At 41.5% G+C, this 22,383-nt stretch overlaps 1 protein-coding gene across 2 annotated transcripts in view; it reads right to left on the reverse strand.

The window, feature by feature from the left end:
* LOC137423071 (regulating synaptic membrane exocytosis protein 4) overlaps positions 1-22,383 on the reverse strand; it is a 375,068-nt gene that overhangs the window by 41,878 nt on the left and 310,807 nt on the right. For both annotated transcript variants that reach the window (XM_068109857.2, XM_068109858.2), the window contains one exon: positions 111-246. In XM_068109857.2, coding sequence (XP_067965958.1) covers positions 111-246 — 136 coding nt within the window. The remainder of the gene's footprint in view (positions 1-110; positions 247-22,383) is intronic.

A 22,383-nucleotide genomic window follows, 5' to 3' on the forward strand; every position in this document is an offset into this window, starting at 1 on the left:
CGGACTGACGGACGGACGATGCGCCATCGCATAAGCTCCACTGAACTTCGTTCCAGGTGAGCTAAACATATAAAAAAGATCCAGAGCTGATGGACACTGTGGACACTCACTTTCCCTCCGACATGTAGCTCTTCATACTGTCGTCGGTCGATTCCCGACTTGTCTGTCGGCCCATCTGATGTCTCATCTCCACAGCCATTCCTGTCTCTGTGCTGCGCTGAACCGTGCTCCGCAGCTTCTTCCCACCTGTGCGGGCACATGTCCATCAGACAAATGGCAAAAAGACACATAAAATAGATTGGAATATATAACAAGAAAAACTGGCTAAAAAGAAACGGACTGAAATTCATGGAGAGAGATATTTGTAAGCCATATCAAAGATCAGCCCTCAAAAGGGCAATGCATAGTCGACATCTGCTTTTATTTTACATAAGATGGTCAAACCTGAACAAGAAAGGGCAACTGGTAGACTACTGACATAAGGGTACAAGGGTATGTCGGGTCAAGGCAAAAAAACAACGTATTTGTGTAAACGCAAAACAAAACAGCTACAGGGAGAAAATGATGCAGAATCAGTGAGATCATCGACAGGCAATGAAGACAGCAATGATATGGTCTTGGGCTCCGTTTCCTGAACGATTGGGGGAAAGAGAAAGACAGAACTGACTCGAGGAGGTGATTCCATAGATTAAAGAAAAAGGGAATTGTTCTCTAGTTTTCTAGTCGTGGTTGCTTCTCTTGGTCCTCCTCGCAATCTGTTTACAATACATCAGAGCAATAACCCTGGCGCTCACCTGGTAGAATAAACAGTATACTGCACTGACTAAAGGTATTTTAAACCAATTTCAATGGTTTCTCGAAGACAGGGCAGCATGTAGAATCATACAGACATAATCATAAGATTTTAAACAAACAAACAAAAAAACTATTTTGGGGGGCAACCCCCCCACCTCCCATCCTGTATACCACCTCAGACCCCAATTTTCTAATGCCTTGAACAAACATTGATACATCACGGGAGATGAAGGTTGCGGTGAAGTTTCATTGAAATTGTGTATGTAGTTTCTGGGAAAAGAGGAAATACCTATTTTGGGGGGCAACTCCCACCACCCATACACCCCCAGGGCCCGATTTTTACCTCCACCATCAAAGATGGATGGAGGTTATTTTTCACCCCTGCCTGTTTGTCTGTCCGTTTGTTTGTGAACAAGATATCTCAAAATGGGTTGGACGGATTCGGATGAAATTTGGCAGAGATGTAACGTATGTGACAAGGACGAAATGATTAGATTTTGGTGAAGATCCGGATCCGGATCCTAGTAGAATTTTAAAGTGATTCTTCACCATTGGGAGATCGGGCCAAAAACTACACATAGCAGGATATCTCAAAAAGTTATGGACGGATTTGGACGAAACTTGGTGGACCCGTTGGGTGTCTGACAAGGAAGAATCGATTCAATTTTTGTTTTTATCTTTTGTTTTTGGCCTCATCTCTCAATGGTGAAGAATCATTAAAAAAACTGAAAAATCCTCGTATCTGGATTCAGATCTTCACCAAAATCGAACCACTTATTTGTTGCCACACACCCAACCTCTCCACCAAGTTTCATCCGAATCCGTCCACAACTTTTTGAGATATCCTCTTAACAGACAGACAAACAGACAGGGGTAATAACATAATCTCCGCCCACTTTCGGTGGTGAAGATAAACACCCAGTATACTACACACTCCTACCATCAATAACAATGCAGAATTAACTCATAAGGATATATTTGTCATAACAAAATAATGACAATAATGATGAAAAATAGCATAGGTCAGGAACAAGAAACACTATTTGAACTTCTTTAAGTTTACATAAAGTACAGAAACATTAAATCAAACAAAATCGGTAAGTACTATTAAAAAAACACCACATGTAATGCACGAAATCACAGTCCTCAGTAGTACGTTTTTTACGTGGCGCCATGTCGAACACCGTTTGTCAGATAATAGTATAATCACCACGGATGTCTGGATGCGTTTTCGATTTATGATCAACCCAGCTGTTACATTCGAGATAAACTGTGGAGCAAACATCCCACATTCTTATCACTTCAGAAAATTTCCTTCTTTTGATCCTTTCTTGCAGTTCAATAGCTTCTTCGTCTTTTTCTGCGCAATGTTCTTTTCTGCTAATAGAGCCACATCTATTAGCAGGAAGAACTTGCTCCAGTTATTCTTTTTGACAATATCAGGTTTAGTGGCACTCATAAATCTGTCTGTATTTGTTTGCATACCCCACAGTAAAGTTACCTGTGAGTTCTCCGTGACTATGTTAAGTTGACGGTGATACAATGGCTCTCATACTTGTATGTTGTAGAGTAAGCAGATATGCAAATGTCATTGCCTTCAGAAGGTATTTACACACCTTGACTTTTTTCACATTTTGTTGTTAGAGCCTGAATTTAAAATGGATTAAATAGAGATTTTTTTTGTCACTGATCTACACATATCTTGTGGAATGTCAAAATTGATTATTTTTCTACAAACTCTTACAAAATAATTGAAATTAAATACAGAAATATATAATTTACATAAGTATTCAACCACCTGAGTCAATATTTCGTTGAAGCACATTTGTCAGTAATTACAGTTTCGAGTCTTCTTGGGTATGTCTGCATCAGCTTTGCGCATCTGTATTTGGGGAGTTTCTCCAATTCTTCGTTGCAGATTTGCTCAAGCTCTGTCAAGTGGAATGGGGAGCATCGGTGGACAGCAATCTTCAAGTCTTTTCTCAGATTCTCAATGGGATTCAAGTCTGGGCTTTGGCTGCGTCATTCAAGGATTTTCACGTTATTGTTATGAAGCAATTCCAGTGTTGCTTTGTCTGTGTGATTGGGGTAATTGTCCTGTTGGAACATAAATCTTCGCCGCAGTCTAAGGTCTTTTGCACTCTGAAGCAGTTTCTCCTCAAGGATTTGCCTGCATTTTGTTCCATTGTGTGTTCCTCTATCCTTCAAGTCTTCCAGTCCCTGCTGCTGAAAAGCATCCCCATCACATGATGCTGCCACCAACATGCTTCACGGTAAGGATGGTGTTAGATGGGTGATGAACTGTGCTAGGTTTCCGCCAGACATAGCACTTTCCATTTAGGCCAAAGAGTTCAATTTCTGGCTCATCAGAACACAGAATATTTTGCCTCATGCTCTCAGAGTATTTTCCGTGCCTTTATGCAAACTCCAGGTGTGCTGTCATGTGCGGTTTGCTCAGGAAGTGGCTTCTGTCTGGCCACTCTCCCATAAAGCCTAGATTTGTGAAGGGTGGCAGAGACTGTTGTCCTTCCAGCAGGTTCTCCAATCTCAGCCAAGGAACTCTGTGGTTCAGTTAGAGTGGTCATTGGGTTATTGGTCACTTCCTTGACCAAGATCCTTCTTGCCCGGTTGCTCAGTTCTGGTGGGTGGCCAGCTCTAGAAAGAGTCTGGGTACTTTCATATTCTCTCCATTTCCTAATGATGGAGCTCACTGTGCTCTTGGGAACTTTCAACACTCTAGAAATTGTTTTATCCTTCCCCAGATCTATGCCTCCTCATAATTCTTTCTTGGAATTATACAGACAGTTCCTTGGACTTCATGGTAAAGTTTCTGCTTTGACATGCACTGTCAACTGTGGGACATTATATAGAACGGTGCGTTTCTTTCTAAATTATGTCCAATCAATTTAGTTGGCCAGGTGGACTCCAATCAAGTTGTAGAGACATCTCAAGGATGATCAAAGGAAATTAGATGCACCTGAGCTCAATTTGGAGTGTCATAGCAAAGGGGTTGAATACTTATTGACTCGAGACTTTTCAGCTTTTCATTTTTTATTATTTTGTTAAAATTTCTAAAAAAGAATTCCACTTTGCCATTATGTTATGTGTAGATCAGTGACTAAAAATCTTAATTGAATCCATTTTAAATTCAGGCTGTAACACAACAAAATGTGAAAAAGTCAAGGGGTGTGAATACTTTCTGAGGGCACTGTATATGTCTGGCAGCTCTATCATAATGGTTTAGATATTCTGCTGCGGCCAAGACAAAACGGCCTGCTAGTACGTGGTCAATATATTTCCCTCTGTCACCGAAGGTAGATGGAGGTTGTTTTCACCCATGTTTATTTGTCTGTGCGTTGCCTTTGACCAGTATATCTCAAAATTTTGTCGACGGATTCGGACGAAATTTGATGGAGAGTTTGGGTGTCTGACAATGACGAAATGTTTCGATTTTACCAGAATTTCTTAAGTGATTCTTCACCATTGGGAGATGGGGCCAAAACGATATAACCACCTTTAGAGGCCATTTTTCCCCGCAGAGGGGGGTTGGCCTTTTTCGGGTACCGTGGTCCCCTTTATGAAGCAATGTTTTATGACCGGATGCTCTTCCTGTCGCCAACCATGTTAGTCGCCTCTTGCGCCAAACACAGATTTGACAAACACGGAATTACCAGTGAACTGTTACTCAATTTGCCGACCTCGGAAGGATGACAGGCTGTCAACCCATCTCGCGTTAATTCAGCAATCGACCGGGATTCAAACCCAGGATCCTAGGATCCCAAGCCGGTACCCTAACCGCTAAGCCAACACCAGGCTTTGGGACAAAACGATACATAGCAGGATATCTCAAAAAGTTGTGGATGTATTTGGGCAAAACTTGGTGGACCGGTTAGGTGTCTTACAAGAACGATTGGATTCGATTTTGGTGAAGATCTGAATATGGATTCGGATACGAGAATTATTTAATTTTTTAAGTGATTCTTCACCATTGGGAGATGGGGCCAAAAACGATACATAGCGGGATATCTCATAAAGTTGTGGATGGATTTGGACGAAACTTGGTGGACTGGTTGGGTGTGTGACAAGAAGGAATCGAATAAATTTCGGTGAAGATCCGGATCTGGCTAGTAGAATTTTAAAGTGATTCTTCACCATTGAGAGACAGGACCAAAAATAATATATGAAAAATTTGTGGATGGATTATGACAAAACTAGGTGAATTAATTAGCTAGGCAACAAGAACAATGCAATTAGATTTTGGTTAAGGTCTGGATCCAGATCCTGCCTATCAGTGGGATTTAAAAATGTAAACTGTTCATCCTGGCGGAGGTTTGCGCTCTACGGAGTGCTGTTCTAGTTGCTCTTAGCATCACAATCTCAGAGAATTTGTGTTGTATGCATTTGTCAGTGGTTTCAACTTTGTTTGAAGAGCCTGTTCTTGTGTAGCTATAATAAGGGTACCAGTGGGAAGCTTTATATGGGCAATTCCTAACTACTTTGAAGAATATTAATCAGAGATTTTAAGTACCGTGGCCACTTACCAGGAAGGGCCTTCACCTCCGACTTGGCAAGATGGTCTCCACGTACTAATTTTGCCTCTTCCTCATACTTTTTTACACAATTCTTTTTTTTACTCACCATTTCTAAAGCTGGCGTTTGGCTTTGTGTGACAGATAGAGATCGACAGATAGATCAATATCAATTGAGAAAGATTGATGGATAGAAATAGCGGATCTTTCGTCAAACACAACATCTTCCATACGTTCTAACCCTCTTCTCCTTTCCATCTCGGTACATAATTCGGTCTCCATCTGAATATTGTGTGAAAAGCTCCATCTTCATAATGTGTGTTCTGTTTACTGGTTAACTCATCAGAATGTCTTAGCGTTATAATGTCTATTCTACAACATCTGCAGTGTTTATGATTGGAATGGCTTCAGTGTGGAATGCCTAATCGATAGAGTGTTATCACAGACCTCAGGCTTTCACAGTTCACAATACATTTCCTTGTCTCTGGTGGTTTCCTTTTTTCATATTGATGTTGTTTATGGATCCATTTTCATGACATGCTTAACTCTCGAGTGCCAATGGCATGATGGTCTCTTCAAATGCGAAAATGAAGCCCTCACTTCCTATTGTCCTTTGTTAATGGTCACAGTGGCATATTTTTCCAGTCCAAATTAGTTGCAGATATTATTGGAGAAGATCATTACAATCTTTGTGAGAGTGAAAATGTCTCTCTGATTTTTCACATCATTTGAGATTGTCCATTTAGAAAAGGTTGCTGTTGGTAACATTTTGGAGAATGAAGCCAAATTGGTTCTTTCTCAGAAAGGTAGTCATTGGTAAGAGGCAAATTGATCAATGGTAAGAGGCAGATAATGAAGAAAGATTGTGCACAAATGTCACGCACACTACCCTGTGCGAATGGGGTGTGGTCCAGCGATAGCTGAATAGTGATTGACAAAAATTATACCATGCGTGGGAAAACGGTACTCCCACGCTAATGTAACGGCATCCGTTTGCATAACAAGATGCTGGCGACAAGAGAAGACATCCTCATGCGAGCAATCACCGGTATATTCATAATGAAACGGAATGTAATAACAGTTGCAGGAGCGGATCCAGGAATTTAAAGATGGAGGGGTGAACCAAGTGGGAGTGCTGCATTGGGGGGGGGGGGGGGGGGGGAGGAGTAGTGTGTGGAGGTCCTCCCCCAGGAAATTTTGAAATTATTGGAAGTAAGCCTGGTGTTGGCTTAGCGGTTAGGGTGCTGGTTTGGGGCCCTAATATTCTGGGTTCTAATCCCGGCCGATAACTGAATTAAAGCCAGGGGAGGTTGACACAGCCTGTCATCCTTCCAAGGTCGGCAAATTCAGTACCAGCGCACTGGTAATTCCCTGGGTGTCGCAGGAGGTGACTAACAGGGTTGGTGGCAGGAAAGGGATCCGGCTGTAAAACATTGCTTCAAAAAGGGGACAACGGTACCCCGAAAAAGGCGAACCCCTGCTCTGCGGGGAAAAATGGCCTCTAAAGGTGGTTCAGTTTTTGACGTTCTTGGAAGTTCCTGCAGTTCCTTGCATTCCCTGGCCCAACAGTTCGGCAGATTCGTGATGACTAATGGGCCAAAGTGGCTAACTGGTGACCAGACTTGTCCAGCTGGAATCCTTAGTCAAAACAAGAATGACCGCACTGTGGTCACAACCTGCTACGAAATCTGGTAACGGGACGATTGGGAAACGGGCATTTAAAACACACTTAAAAGATGAACACTGTGATTGGGAAACACACATTTAATTTGCTATTAAAAGATTAACTCGACAACTCTCACCCTGTCAGCCTCCACCATGGTTATATTAGGATGAGCTAATTCGTCACACAATCACGGATTGGTTAACCCCATATGGGGTCGTTCACAAATTAGGAAACGCTATTTTTTTAGTCATTCCGCGCAATGTAAAGCTTCATTATGTAACGTAACGTAACACTAGATTACGTAACATAATGTAATGCTTGATTACAGTGCATTCTGACCTGCTGATTGGGAAACGTGCTTTTAAAGCTTTCTTGACAGAGCTCCAGTGCAACAAAAGTATTTGGTTGTGGTGGCATGGAATACAACAAAAAATAAATTAACCCTCCAGCTGTGGTTGACAAAATAAATGTGAGATAACTGGTCGGATAATGGCAGAAAACGGAGAGGTGGGGAATTGCTTGTCGTGGCGTGCGATCCAGTGAAGCGGTGGGAGATATGGAACCCAGCAGAGCATGGTTATCATCAACTGCATGGTGTAGGACTATAAGTGTTTCAAGCTAGAAGGCAATGGCTGCCCCCACTCCTTCAAGCTGCTACTCAACTGTGTCAAATACCAACTCTGTTTACTGCTCTAGACACCTGATGAAATGTAACACCAACTGCTTCCTGGCCAAGGTAACAGTGCACCCGCGGTGTGCCTTTTACATGCTGGCACCATGGATGAGTTTCTTGGAATCATCATGAACAGCACACACAACCTGCCACAATATGGCATGTTCCTGGAATGTCGGCAATAGTTCCTGCCAATGAGACAGACTCAGAATGGCATGGATTTTTATCAGTAGTTGAAATAGGGTGAGATAATCATAATGAGAAAGGGGAGAATAAGTTGGGGAAACCTAAACTGACAAGACATCATATGGCATTCCATATGATTAAGATATGACCTCACATGCGAGGTAAGAAGCAAATAATTAATGGTAAGAGGTGTGTATGTGCCTGCACATGTAATATCTGTAACTATAAGATGGGTGTGTGTGATTGTGTAAGGTTTAATGTTTGTTTAATGTTAATGCTGCAACTAATGTTTGTTTACATTGCAGTACTGAATTACCTGTGGCCAAAACAATGTAAAGTTATTGTGACTCACTCTGTAGCGGAGATTGCATCCCTAAACGCCATGTTTCTCCTCACTATCCGCAGAATGACATGCTCCATTAGCCCCTTAAAGTGTCAGATGCATCCCTTTGGAAGTTTATATAATAGGACTCAGAATCTGCAGCAAGTTCCACAAGAAAGTTTCAAGAAAGAAACTTCCACAAGTTTTGTCTTTCAATCCTGACAAATCTCACACTCTCACTATGTCTCTCCGAAAAGACCGACGGGAAAACCCTCCCATCTACTTTCTGAACAATCCTCTCCAAGAAGTTCTGTCACTCAAGCTTTTGGGTCTCACTATCTATCATCATCTTTCCTGGGAAAACCACATTTCCAAGCTGGCCTCCACAGCCAGTCGCCGACTGGGCATCCTCCGTCGTGCGAAGTCCTTCCTTGGCACACCTGAGCTCCTCACAACATACAAGGCTTTCATTCGCAGCTCAATGGAATACTGTTCTCCCCTCTGGGCTGGTGCTCCTGCCTCACACCTAGCTCGTCTTCACGCTGTTGAAACCAAAGCTTTCAGAATCATTGGAATCTCCCTCGATGAAGCTAACTCCGAGGCCTTTCACTCATTCACCGCAGGCAGGTTGGTGGTCTTTCTGTCTTCTACCAACTCCTCTCCGGCCTTTCTCTATCTGTGCTTTGTCCTCCAAATATTCCTACAGGTCGTACAAGATCTGACTGCAACCCTCTAATGGTTAAACTACCAAAATCAAGACTCTCTATTCACCTTCACTCTTTCCTTCCTCTTTTCTCCCACCTCTGGAACAAACTCCCTCACTCTCTTCAATCCCACTCTTCCCTCCAGGTCTTTAAAACAGCTGTTCACCACCAACTTTATCTTCCCCCATCCAAAACCTTGATCTCTTCTACCCCCGTTAATTCACCTCAGATCCACTTTTTTTTTGTAAATCCCGACTTCTTTCTTTCCTGGAAGTCCTAGCAGTGTCCATGTGTGTTTTTTTTTTTAACTTCTCCCACCCCCCCCCCCCTTCCCATGCCTCCTCCCCCCAAGCCCTCTCCATCCCACATATCTCCCAATGTCACTGCTCTCCATCTTGTCTCCCGCTTCCTTTATCATATGTTTTATGCGTTACTTTGTCTTTTTGTGATCAATGTTAGCTCCAACACGAGTCTCGATCTTGTATACAATTTTAAAAAAAAACGTTCGTTGAACACCCCCTGAGCTGAACTTTTCTCCACCCAGGGCTTTTACTCACAGCTGCCTCTTTCTAAAGGCAGGAAGTCCCAACGGGCCAGTACTAGTGCCAAACCAGTAGTGCTCAGAGCTTTCACCCTTCTCATCCTCTCTTTGCATTTCTTCTTCGTTGCCATTTTGTTTACCAAAAATAATGACATCAACAATCACATATTGTAAGGTAAGTGTGTGGTAGTCTCCAGCAAAACCCGATTGTTAAATAATGTGCCGACAATGTGTTGTGTTACGTTGGCGACCATTAGCTAGTGTGTGACAGCCTTACGGTGCGGGTTTTACTTTCCTTTTTGTAAATTTACAGATCTTTTGGATATACAGTGCATTCAGAAAGTATTCAGACCCTTTGCTATGACACTTGAAATTTAGCTCAGGTGCCTCCCATTTCTCTTGATCATCTTTGAGATGTTTCTACACCTTGATTGGAGCCCACCTGTGGTAAATTCAATTGATTGGACATGATTTGGAAAGGCACACACCTGTCTATATAAGGTCTCACAGCTGACAATGCATATCAGAGCAAAAACCAAGCCATGAGGTCGAAGGAACTGCCTGCAGAGCTCAGAGACAGGATTGTGTCGTGGCACAGATTTGGGGAAGCCTACAAAAAAAATTCTGCTGCATTGAAGGTTCCCAAGAGCACAGTGGCCTCCATAATTCTTAAATGGAACAAGTTTGGAACCACCACGACTCTTCCTCGAGCTGGCCGCACGGCCAAACTGAGCAATCGGGGGAGAGGGGCCTTGGTAAGAGAGGTGACCAAGAACCCAATGGTCACTCTGGCTGAGTTCCAGAGATCCTGTGTGGAGATGGGAGAAACTTCCAGAAGGACAACTATCACTGCAACACTCCACCGATCTGGGCTTTATGGCAAAGTGGCCAGACGGAAGCCTCTCCTCAGTGAAATGCACATGAAAGCCCAAAGAATCTTGTTTCTCACAGTCTGAGAGTCCTTTATGTGCTTTTTTGCAAACTCCAAGCGGGCTTTCATGTGCATTTCACCGAGGAGAGGCTTCCGTCTGGCCACTCTGACATAAAGCCCAGATCGGTGGAGTGTTGCAGTGATGGTTGTCTTTCTGGAAGTTTCTCCCATCTCCACACAGGATCTCTGGAGCTCAGCCAGAGTGACCATCGGGTTCTTGGTCACCTCTCTTACCAAGGCCCTTCTCCCCCGATTGCTCAGTTTGGCCGGGCGGCCAGCTCGAGGAAGAGTCCTGGTTGTTCCAAACTTCTTCCATTTAAGAATGATGGAGGCCACTGTGCTCTTGGGAACCTTCAATGCAGCAGAAATTTTTGTAGGCTTCCCCAAATCTGTGCCTTGACACAATCCTGTCTCTGAGCTCGGCAGGCAGTTCCTTCGACCTCATGGCTTGGTTTTTGCTCTGATATGCATTGTCAGCTGTGAGACCTTATATAGACAGGTGCGCGCCTTTCCAAATCATGTCCAATCAATTCAATTTACCACAGGTGGACTCCAATGAAGGTGTAGAAACATCTCAAAGATGATCAGGAGAAATGGGAGGCATCTGAGCTAAATTTCAAGTGTCATAGCAAAGGGTCTGAATACTTATGTCAATGTGATATTTCAGTTTTTTCTTTATAATAAATTTGCAAAACTTTCTAAAATCCTGTTTTCTCTTTGTCATTATGGGGTATTGAGTGTAGATTGATGAGGAAAAAAATGAATTTAAACGATTTCAGCATAAGGCTGCAACATAACAAAATGTGAAAAAAGTGAAGGGGTCTGAATACTTTCTGAATGCACTGTATGTAATCATAAAGCTGATCAAATACGAAGTCATTATCAATTGCCAGTAAATTGTCAATTAATCTGAAGGTGTTTCTGCTCCTTCCCACAGATGTTCGTTTATTCCTGCTCGTGGTCTGGATCCAATCAGATTCATACATATGCAGGAACAAATTTGCAAAGATTCCGGATTCAAATACTTGGGTTTCCTCACTATCTGCTGCGGTATCATGTTGTCAAATGGAGAGTAGCCATTGTTCAAAAGAACTCCAATACTTTCTTCAAATTAATTTTTGAAAAACTATAAAAATGGACTTTCCATGAAAGACCAGTGTGCTGTTCTTTGATAGACTGTAATTTACCCTTTACTACCTCTGGTAAATGCTTTATCTAACACTGTAAAATACCACCACATGTTTGTCATGGCGAATGTTATTGTATAATGTGGAAAATCACAAGTTGATAGAAATTCAACTCAACCCCTGTTGTTAATATGGTACCAGTAGCCGTTATTAACCCACGCACACAAAGCGAAAAGCAGGGTTAAGCAATTGGTTCATGCCCGTCCGTCCGTCCGTCTGTCTCTCTGGAAACCTCAGTTTATGATTGAGGTACAAGTTATTTAAATTGAATGTTACATTTTCACCATGAATCGGAACATGAATCAGAAAACAAAACTGCCGTTTTACCCTACTTTGTCTCAGAAATTGTCCCAATTGCACATCTGCAAAGAGAAGTGAGATTTTGTCTGCCTGCCTGGAAGTTAAATAAAATTGAGAATCATTCCAAACAGGAAATTTACTCTTTTTAAGGATGTCATAAAGGACACAAACAACAGGCACAAATAACTAATGTAACTTGTTAGATAAGGTGGTGTAATAGACACTGCACCAACAGCGGTAAAATGTGGGTAAATTCCGGAATTAATTTATTTCCACCACTTTTACAATCCTTATTTTATTTAAATTGAATTATATACTTGAACATGGTAGAACACAAATCACCTTCCTATCACTTCCAATAACCTCCAGTTTTGCAGTACTTGGCAATGTTAAATAGGGTGGTGTATTTACACACGTAAATCTTGTGCCGATCAGTGAGGCTGGTTCATGTTACGTTAAGTAAAAATGAACTTTATTTTGGATCCCAAATAAAATGAAATTCCAACACAAGGAATGTGATGCCAGGACATTTCAAATTATGCAATTTAATCTCAACATCCATCGTCGTAGGATGATGCAGAGTTCCGTGTCTTCCTTCAGGCGTCGAGTCCAAGCAGTTAAAATGGCGACTATTTTCGGGATCAAGACGTGCATTGGGAATCACGCAAGATCGAAGCACAAATGGTTCGTTTTCGATAAAATGATGTCACGTTTATGGGGGTAGGTAAGAGAATACTGTAAGAAAGGTAGGATTGTCGAGGAATAGAATGGACCGTGTGACGTGTAGGAGCATTTTGATGTAATAAGTAGGGAAAATGTAGCTAAGGTTGTGTTTAAATGTGCATCATGGGAGAGGTGATGCCGTGTTAATTAGTAGTAGGGGTTAAGAATAATTTCCCCTGTTCGTAATACCCTCTGTGGCCATCCCTAACATTTATACCATCAGCCGGCCAAGCTATTCAGGCTCCAATGGACACATAAGACAAAGGCCTGCCTAGGAGAGGTGGAGCTACAATGGTCCGATGGGCAGGGGTACGGGGCCAACAGGCCAAGCCCCTCCAAGTGACATGGCCCGATGACGTGGGCAGAGCGTGAAGGAGTAGCTTTGAGATTCTGGCTTTGGCGGTGTGACAATGAGAAGGCTCATTGTCTTGGGTGTGCTGGAGTGCTCCAGGTCGTGTTTGTGCGTCCTTTCCCAAAGAGGAGGATTTTGTTTATCTCTCATGCCAAAGATTGTGAAGCGGTGGACGGAGCAGAGAACAAGGGTTGTGTTCCCTGATCGCCTCACTCCCGGGTGCCCTCGACGCGCAGCTTTCGCTGCCATGTTCCGGGCTTCCCACCTGTGTCTTCCCGCTTCTGGCTTCAATGACCGTTGATTTACCACGGGATCCATTTGGGCTAGTTGAGTGCCGGAGCGTGATTTTTATTTTCTTACCTCACCCTGTGTGCGTTTTTGTGTCTTTATGGAGGATCCTCACCTTAGCATTTTTACCTCAGCATTTATTTTCTTTCTTCTCATTCCGCACCTTATTTTATTGTAAATAATTATTGTTACATTTTTGGTGTATTGTTCTTGGTGGGTTTTGGAATAAACCCGTGTGTTCATAAGAATATCCTGCATGCCAATAACCGCCATAATTGAAGATCGCCTCGGGAGTTAAAGCTGGTTTGGCTCATCTGTCCAAGGCTTGGTGGTAACCAGCCATGGACAGGACAATAACATATCACTCATGGCAAAAAAGAGTGAGCTAACCTTTTGGAACGGTTCAGAATATTGTTTTTATTTATAAGCATTTTTAATGAGACTGTAATTGTGTGCATTCATGTTCTTAAACTTTTAAAATTTTCCCATGTGAATCACGAACCTCTGGAAATCACGAACCCCCTTTTCCCCATTGAAACATTGCCCCGACATTTGCGGATTCGACATTCGCGGGATTTTTATCCCACGAATGTCGAATCCATGAATGTCGGGGTCTTACAGCATTTTATTAAAATTGAAGTATATACTTAAAAACTATGCTGGGTATCGTGTTGTATGAACTCTCTAATTGATTATAGGTTTTGGGTTATTGATGATCCAAAATATTGTATTCACTTTTGTTTTAGTTTGTTTTAGTTTTGTTAATATTTATTAATAATAAAAACTCGCTTTTGTAAGCATTTGCAGATGACTTTCATATAACACGCACACGCCTTGAAATAAGGTCATCCAAGGGAATGATGCTCTTCATCCATTTGGCCGACTGAGATAGAAGCCATAAGCTTTAGGATCTCACTCCAACATGTCTCCGAGTTGTCTGAAATTTGTGACTGGCAATGTCCTGCCCTCGTCTGGAGGATGTCTGGCAGGTGTCGCTTCCATGTGTGCTTCGGTTATTCTCTACTTATTGACTTGCAGCAGCACACTTAGTTCTGTCCATCTTTACTCGTCTTTCTGTACAGGCATCTAATCCCTCCTTACATTTCCTTCCCAAAGATTTATATCCCTTGGGTGGCTAGAAACCATCCACACTCTTTGATGTTGAACTTTTCAGGTCTTTCTTCACTTTAACCCTGCAGGTGAGCTTTGTTCCATATGCTGGGTAGCATTTTTTCAAACACACACACACATACACACACACACACACACACACACACACACACACAAACACACACACACACACACACACACACACACACACTAATTAGATATGCCCAATAGACTCTTAAATTGAAAGATGAGAAACTGAATTTTTGGACCGTTTTCAGCATGTCATTTGTACAACATTTTGTTTATCCATTGTGTTTAGAAACATTTTACGGTGTAAACTTTTTTGAGGCAGATTTTCACAATTGAGACTAGCTGTTTGGCGTGTCCAACTCAACGCTTGCCTCATGTTGCTTTGTTAATTTGCTAATCGTTTCATAATGCCTTTTTCCTTAAGCTTCTACACTGAATGAAAAAAACTGTCAAACAAAAGATAAATATTTGGCACAGTTTATTATATTCAGAAAAATAATTCAATGAATAATTAAAAACAAAGCAAACATTAACCTTGTGATCTGCTCAACAAATGGTAATCAAAATACAAATGCTTCCATTGGTGAAATGGAAGAAAAAAATTATTCCGGTGCAAGTAAAGACGCTTTACATAAAAAAGGGGATTAATGGGAGAAAAAGCAACTGACAGATGCATCTGAACAATCATAACAAACTAGAGCATCGTTTCGAACAAAGAATCAACCAGAATGAGGAAGAAAATCAAAGATCTTTTCAGGCAATCACGTGGATCTCCATCCAAATGGAACAGTTTGAAACGTTTCAGTGACCAACTTTGGTAGAAAATCCCTTGCCATCCATAAATCTGTGTCTTGGTGTATATATATATATATATATATATATATACATATATATATATATATATATATATATACATATATATATATATATATATATATATATATATATATATATATATATATATATTGTTACGGATCCCAGCGTCGGCCTTCCCCTTTAAGGAGGGGGGATTAATCCCCTTGCTGATGACTGACCGACGTGGTCCTGGGGGTATGACGTCACGCCCGGTCGGCGCTGGGTAGGTTATTAGGCCCAACCGTCCTATAACCTAAATACCAGCGCCTCCTGGTACGCAAGGAAATACTCCCCGCTCACGGCCGCAGCGTAATGGATGTTTGCTCCGAGCGAAGCGAACTGCGGCGTGAGCGGTTTACCGAGACTAGACCCGATTTATGTTTGTAACGTTGGCCAAATCGTGCCACAGGTGTGCAATGATGGAAACCTCTAAAGCGACCGAAAGAGCATGAAGAAGGAAGAAGAAGAAGAAGAAGAAGAACGTAGGAATAACAGGATTTATTATTTACACACAACTAAGCAGAAGAAAAGCAATCAAAGTAATATACAAGGTAATGGAAGAATCAGAAGACACAGTGCAATTATTAACTTATCTATAAACAGTCTTACTTAATACCCCAAGACAACATGAAAGACAGACAAACGGCCAGACTTACACGGGGGATGAAAGCAGGAACGAATGGTAGGAGGTGGATGGCTTGGAGGGAGAGGAAGGTTCAGCAGGGACCGGGGCACGGTCGGGCTGGAAGCGAACAGCCGCCGTCAAAACCCGAGCTGCGATCGTGCAAAACCGCCACGGCTCCGAAGCTGCGCAGCCAAAGCTCCTCCTGTGCACTGCTGCGTCGCGCGCTCTCCAAATCACTTCGGTCCTTTCTCCGATCCCGCAGCTCTCTCTCTCCGATCTCCCTCGATCTCTCTCCGTTTCTTTTCTCCCTTGGGGGCCGTGCCACCGCGGGTTATATATGCCCCTCCCTTGAACCTTCGCGAAGCTCCTCGATGTTTCTCTCCACACCCTCTCCAAGCCCAACCCCTTGTTCTTGGTTGGTTGAGCGGGGCTGACTCACTCCTCCCCTCTATGACGAGGTGGAGACACGCCTTTCTTCTCCGAGGCTTAACCACGTGCGTAATGGAGTCAAATGCAGCAAAGTGGCTAAGGGAGTCAAAATGCAGCAAAGTGGCTAAAGGAGTCAAAATGCAGCAGAGTGGCTAAAGGAGTCAAAATGCAGCAAAGTGGCTAAACTTGGCACTTTGAAGGTACCATGTCGGAGGGATCTATCTTATTTAATTCGGTGCAACGTAATGAACTAGTGGATCACAGAACCTTCAACTACATTTACTAAGGACATAACTAATGAGGGAAATCATAGATTTGCTATGTGTGTGCGATGGCCTAACTACAGACGACCTTTGATCTTTGATACTTGGAGGGTGATATTTACAGGATTTACAGCATACAAAAGGGGAAAATTTACACCAAATTACCCACACAATTCCCATATCCCCAACAATATATATATATATATAATAGCAAGTTGTGCGTGCATGTTGTTTCTGTGTGAAGCCTTTTCTTCGATGTCTATACAATTCCACATTACTTGACCAATCTCCACCAAATTTTACAAATGGGCTGGGTATACCCAAGTTCAGGTCAAAGGCACAAAACATTCCCACGAAATCCCTCACCCCACAAGGAAATTCTCTGTATGTATATGTGTAGGTCTGAAAATCACAGAAGAAAAAAAAAAACAGCTGGGCCAATCACCAAATTTTGCAGACGTGCTGGGGATACACAGCGTCAGGTAATGTGCAAAATGCCCCAGTCCCAACCCCGCAAGGCAATTCCAAGTACATCTGAAAATCACAAAACTGACCTCAAACAAGGTAATGAGGCCATTTGGCTCATCATTGCCGTTGCGCACTCTCGCATTAATTTTTTCCTACAATCCTCTTGATGGTTTACTGAAGTCTAAATAACCCAATATTGATAAGGTGACCCAGCTTGTCTTATATATTATAACCGTAATCAGGATGTGTACATATGAAGCCTTCAAATCCATTGGCTGGACAGCTGGCTTGACTCCACCCACAACTGTAAGCAGGACAAGCATACATCCACCATGTTGTTGTTATGATCAGCCGCATACGTCTTAGGAAGTCTCATATTCACAATCGCCATGCCCGATAACCTTTTCCGTTCTGTGTAAAACAACCAAAACAACTGTTATTAGGATCATCAAACATTGGAAGGTGAGACCTTTTATGTTTGGGAGTGATCAAAACAACAGTCTGTTGCCAATACACCACCCACATAAAGGGATGAGCAATTCGTGTAGTAAATGAAGGTTTTGTAGGTTATTGCAGTTTTAGCCCAACTATTCAAGGCTGAATATTGGGAAAACACAGAGGAGTCGGCCGTCATCATCAACAAACGACTAATGCAGACAGCAACTGCGGGCATCACACAAAATGGCGCTCATTCCCAGCATTGCAATATGTACATCCCATGAACATGAGACCTTCCCATTTATTTTGCAATGACGTCAGTTCCCAGTACAGCTAGCATTTGGCATGACAATAAGGCTCAATATCAAATTTTGCAAATAGTTTGAATGTACCTGCATGACCAATGTACCAACCATGACTGGTTGAAAAGAGTGATGGAAATGAATGTAGAAAGAAGTAGAGGACGGGGAAGACCGAGAAAGACTTGGCTAAAGATGGTGGAAGAAGAAATGCGGGCAAGGGGGTTAACAAGGAGAGATGCAGAAAATAGGGCAAAATGGAGAAGATTGTCATGGGGACCGCAAGGCTAACCCCCGCTCTTGCAGGGAAAATTGCCTTAAAATGCACGTTGTGTTGTTGTTGTTGTTGTACCTGCATGACCCAGTTTTCACAACTGGCCAACGATAAGTCGTTGCTTCCTGAATTTGTCATCCACAAAATATTCGGTTCGCAGTAGCAGCAGATTCACTCAACAAAACCAAAAAACGTTTATAAGATAATGTTGTTAATTTTTTGTTGAAAATTATTTTTATTTTTTTTGCTTTAAAAATCTTTAAAAATTTTTTTGCAAGCAATGGTTCAACTAGCAGTCTAGTATATATATATATATATATATATATATATATATATATATATATATATATATATATATATATATATATATATATATATAAGAGCAAGTTGTGTCTGTGTGGGATATTTTGTTTGTTTTTTTTTCTATATAATTCCATCCATACCCCTGGGTAAATTGTCACGAAATTTGCTGCACCGCATTATTGTAACCGGTCAACTAGGTCAACCACATTATTGTAACAAAAACTCTGGCCTATCAAGAGTCCCCTCAGCAGGGAGAGGGTAGGGGTTTGGCTTACATGGGGGTGGGGATGGGGAGAGGGGTTCCACTACGCTACGTGAGAAGGGTTCCACAACGTGGTCAACTGTGATTGAGCATTGAGCGATGCATCACGCAGTTCTCCCTACACTCCCCGACCAGGCCTTCCACATCACTTATAATAGTACCTAATTGCAATTGCATTTAAGTGTGGTGTTTTTATCCTGTATAGAAGAACCACCATTAGAAGCCATTTTTCCCCACAGGGCAGTGGTTGGCCTTTTAGGGGCACCGTGGCCCCCTTTTTGAAGCAATGCTTTATGGCCGATGCCCTTCCTGCCACCAACCCTGTTAGTCGCCTCTTGCGACACACAGGGAATTACCAGTGAACTGGTACTCAATTTGCCGACCTCGGAAGGATGACAGGCTGAGTCAACCCCGCTGGCGTTAATTCAGCGATCGACCGGGATTCGAACCCAGGATCCTGGGATCCCAAGTCGGCACCCTAACCGCTAAGCCAACACCAGGTTGTTGTTTTTATCCTGTATGAAGAATGGAAATTAACATACAAAGGGTCCACAGTCACCATGGGACTACACTGAGTGTAATTTGTCATCGCATGACCACGTACAACACCAATGTCGTGGTGCACTCTTGGGTTAATTTTTGCTACGGCTTTAAACATCAATCTCTTCATGGTGTACTCAAGTTTAAACAATGCGATTTTGATCAGCTGACTCAAATTGTTGCCTACAACCTTCATAATTATTGGAATACTCTTGCACACAACATTCCCTACATATAGTTTCCGATCTTCCAAAGTAATATGCTTCAAGTGACCTTTTGTAATCCTAGATATCGCACAATAGTGAAAATGTATTGGTGTTGCCTGTTCGCAAGACAGGGACCTCTCCATGGATTAGCAAAAAGCAATGGGCAGTAAGAGGAAGTGTTCAAGCTCAGCAGCTCAGGACACATGTTTCTGTCCGCAGGCATAATCAGTGGGAATAAATCAGCTTAAAATACTGAGCTACCTGAATACAGTTTGTACATGATGCCTAACATTTAGGATACCCAAAAGCAAAGACAAGTTGGATTAATCAGTCAAACAGAAAGACAAAACAGATGGGAGTAAACCTCAACAATACCAAATTCACCCATCCTGAGAGAAATCTCTCCAAGACACAAGTAGAAGGTGAGGATCATGTGAAGCTTTTCATACAATTACTGAGGATTAGGGAAGTATTTTGAAATACATGATGGAAGGTTTATTTACTGCCCAGATGGTGTCAGACATGTATACTCAATTTTTAAACAGGCATATACCCAACAGATGGTAGCAGACATGTATACTCAATTTTCAAACAGACATGTACCCAACAGATGGTAGCAGACATGTATACTCAATTTTCAAACAGACATATACCCAACAGATGGTAGCAGACATGTATACTCAATTTTCAAACAGACATATACCCAACAGATGGTAGCAGACATGTATACTCAATTTTCAAACAGACATGTACCCAACAGATGGTAGCAGACATGTATGCTCAATTTTCAAACAGACATATACCCAACAGATGGTATCAGACATGTATACTCAATTTTCAAACAGAATATACCCAACAGATGGTATCAGACATGTATACTCAATTTTCAAACAGACATATACCCAACAGATGGTAGCAGACATGTATACTCAATTTTCAAACAGAATATACCCAACAGATGGTATCAGACATGTATACTCAATTTTCAAACAGACATATACCCAACAGATGGTATCAGACATGTATACTCAATTTTCAAACAGACATATACCCAACAGATGGTATCAGACATGTATACTCAATTTTCAAACAGAATATGCCCAACAGATGGTGTCAGACATGTATACTCAATTTTCAAACAGAATATACCCAACAGATGGTAGCAGACATGTATTCTCAATTTTCAAACAGAATATACCCAACAGATGGTAGCAGACATGTATACTCAATTTTCAAACAGAATATACCCAACAGATGGTATCAGACATGTATACTCAATTTTCAAACAGAATATACCCAACAGATGGTAGCAGACATGTATACTCAATTTTCAAACAGAATATACCCAACAGATGGTATCAGACATGTATGCTCAATTTTCAAACAGACATATACCCAACAGATGGTATCAGACATGTATACTCAATTTTCAAACAGAATATACCCAACAGATGGTATCAGACATGTATACTCAATTTTCAAACAGACATATACCCAACAGATGGTAGCAGACATGTATACTCAATTTTCAAACAGAATATACCCAACAGATGGTGTCAGACATGTATACTCAATTTTCAAACCGAATATACCCAACAGATGGTGTCAGACATGTATACTCAATTTTCAAACAGAATATACCCAACAGATGGTAGCAGACATGTATACTCAATTTTCAAACAGACATATACCCAACAGATGGTGTCAGACATGTATACTCAATTTTCAAACAGACATATACCCAACAGATGGTATCAGACATGTATACTCAATTTTCTAACAGACATATACCCAACAGATGGTGGCAGACATGTATACTAAATTTTCTAACAGACATATACCCAACAGATGGTATCAGACATGTATACTCAATTTTCAAATAGACATGTACCCAACAGATGGTAGCAGACATGTATACTCAATTTTCAAACAGACATATACCCAACAGATGGTATCAGACATGTATACTCAATTTTCAAACAGACATATACCCAACAGATGGTATCAGACATGTATACTCAATTTTCAAACAGACATATACCCAACAGATGGTATCAGACATGTATACTCAATTTTCAAACAGAATATGCCCAACAGATGGTGTCAGACATGTATACTCAATTTTCAAACAGAATATACCCAACAGATGGTAGCAGACATGTATTCTCAATTTTCAAACAGAATATACCCAACAGATGGTAGCAGACATGTATACTCAATTTTCAAACAGAATATACCCAACAGATGGTATCAGACATGTATACTCAATTTTCAAACAGAATATACCCAACAGATGGTAGCAGACATGTATACTCAATTTTCAAACAGAATATACCCAACAGATGGTATCAGACATGTATGCTCAATTTTCAAACAGACATATACCCAACAGATGGTATCAGACATGTATACTCAATTTTCAAACAGAATATACCCAACAGATGGTATCAGACATGTATACTCAATTTTCAAACAGACATATACCCAACAGATGGTAGCAGACATGTATACTCAATTTTCAAACAGAATATACCCAACAGATGGTATCAGACATGTATACTCAATTTTCAAACAGAATATACCCAACAGATGGTAGCAGACATGTATACTCAATTTTCAAACAGACATGTACCCAACAGCTGGGCCAACACCACACTATTGGCAATACTGTACATTGATCCTTAGTATTCATCCATCTCATGTCTGTAGATGACTTCCACCACCCTAAGGTCCATTTCTTATAAAATGCTCAAGACATACAGTATGTGTATGAAAATCACTCTGCTGTTTGTATTTTGTAGCATCGACAATAGTGCAATTTCTGGTGCAAAGAGAATACTTTAATGTATTTTGAAATGCTTAAGAAACATTTTATCATTGCAGAGAACATAATTCGCTAAAAAGGAGTCAATAAGGAGTCCTCAATAAAGAACGCATTGTGCAAAGAGTTCAATTCATCATATGATGGCGGCTAAGCTGAGCGTGAAAAGCAGCAAAGGCACTTACTGGATGCTTTCCTGTTGAATTGCCTGACCTCACAATGCCTTGGCTGTAAAAACAAGCCAGTTCAAGGCTGCTGGGCTA

Source organism: Myxine glutinosa, chromosome 3, assembly GCF_964187855.1.
Source record: "Myxine glutinosa chromosome 3, kmMyxGlut1.1, whole genome shotgun sequence".
Lineage (NCBI taxonomy): Eukaryota > Metazoa > Chordata > Myxini > Myxiniformes > Myxinidae > Myxine > Myxine glutinosa.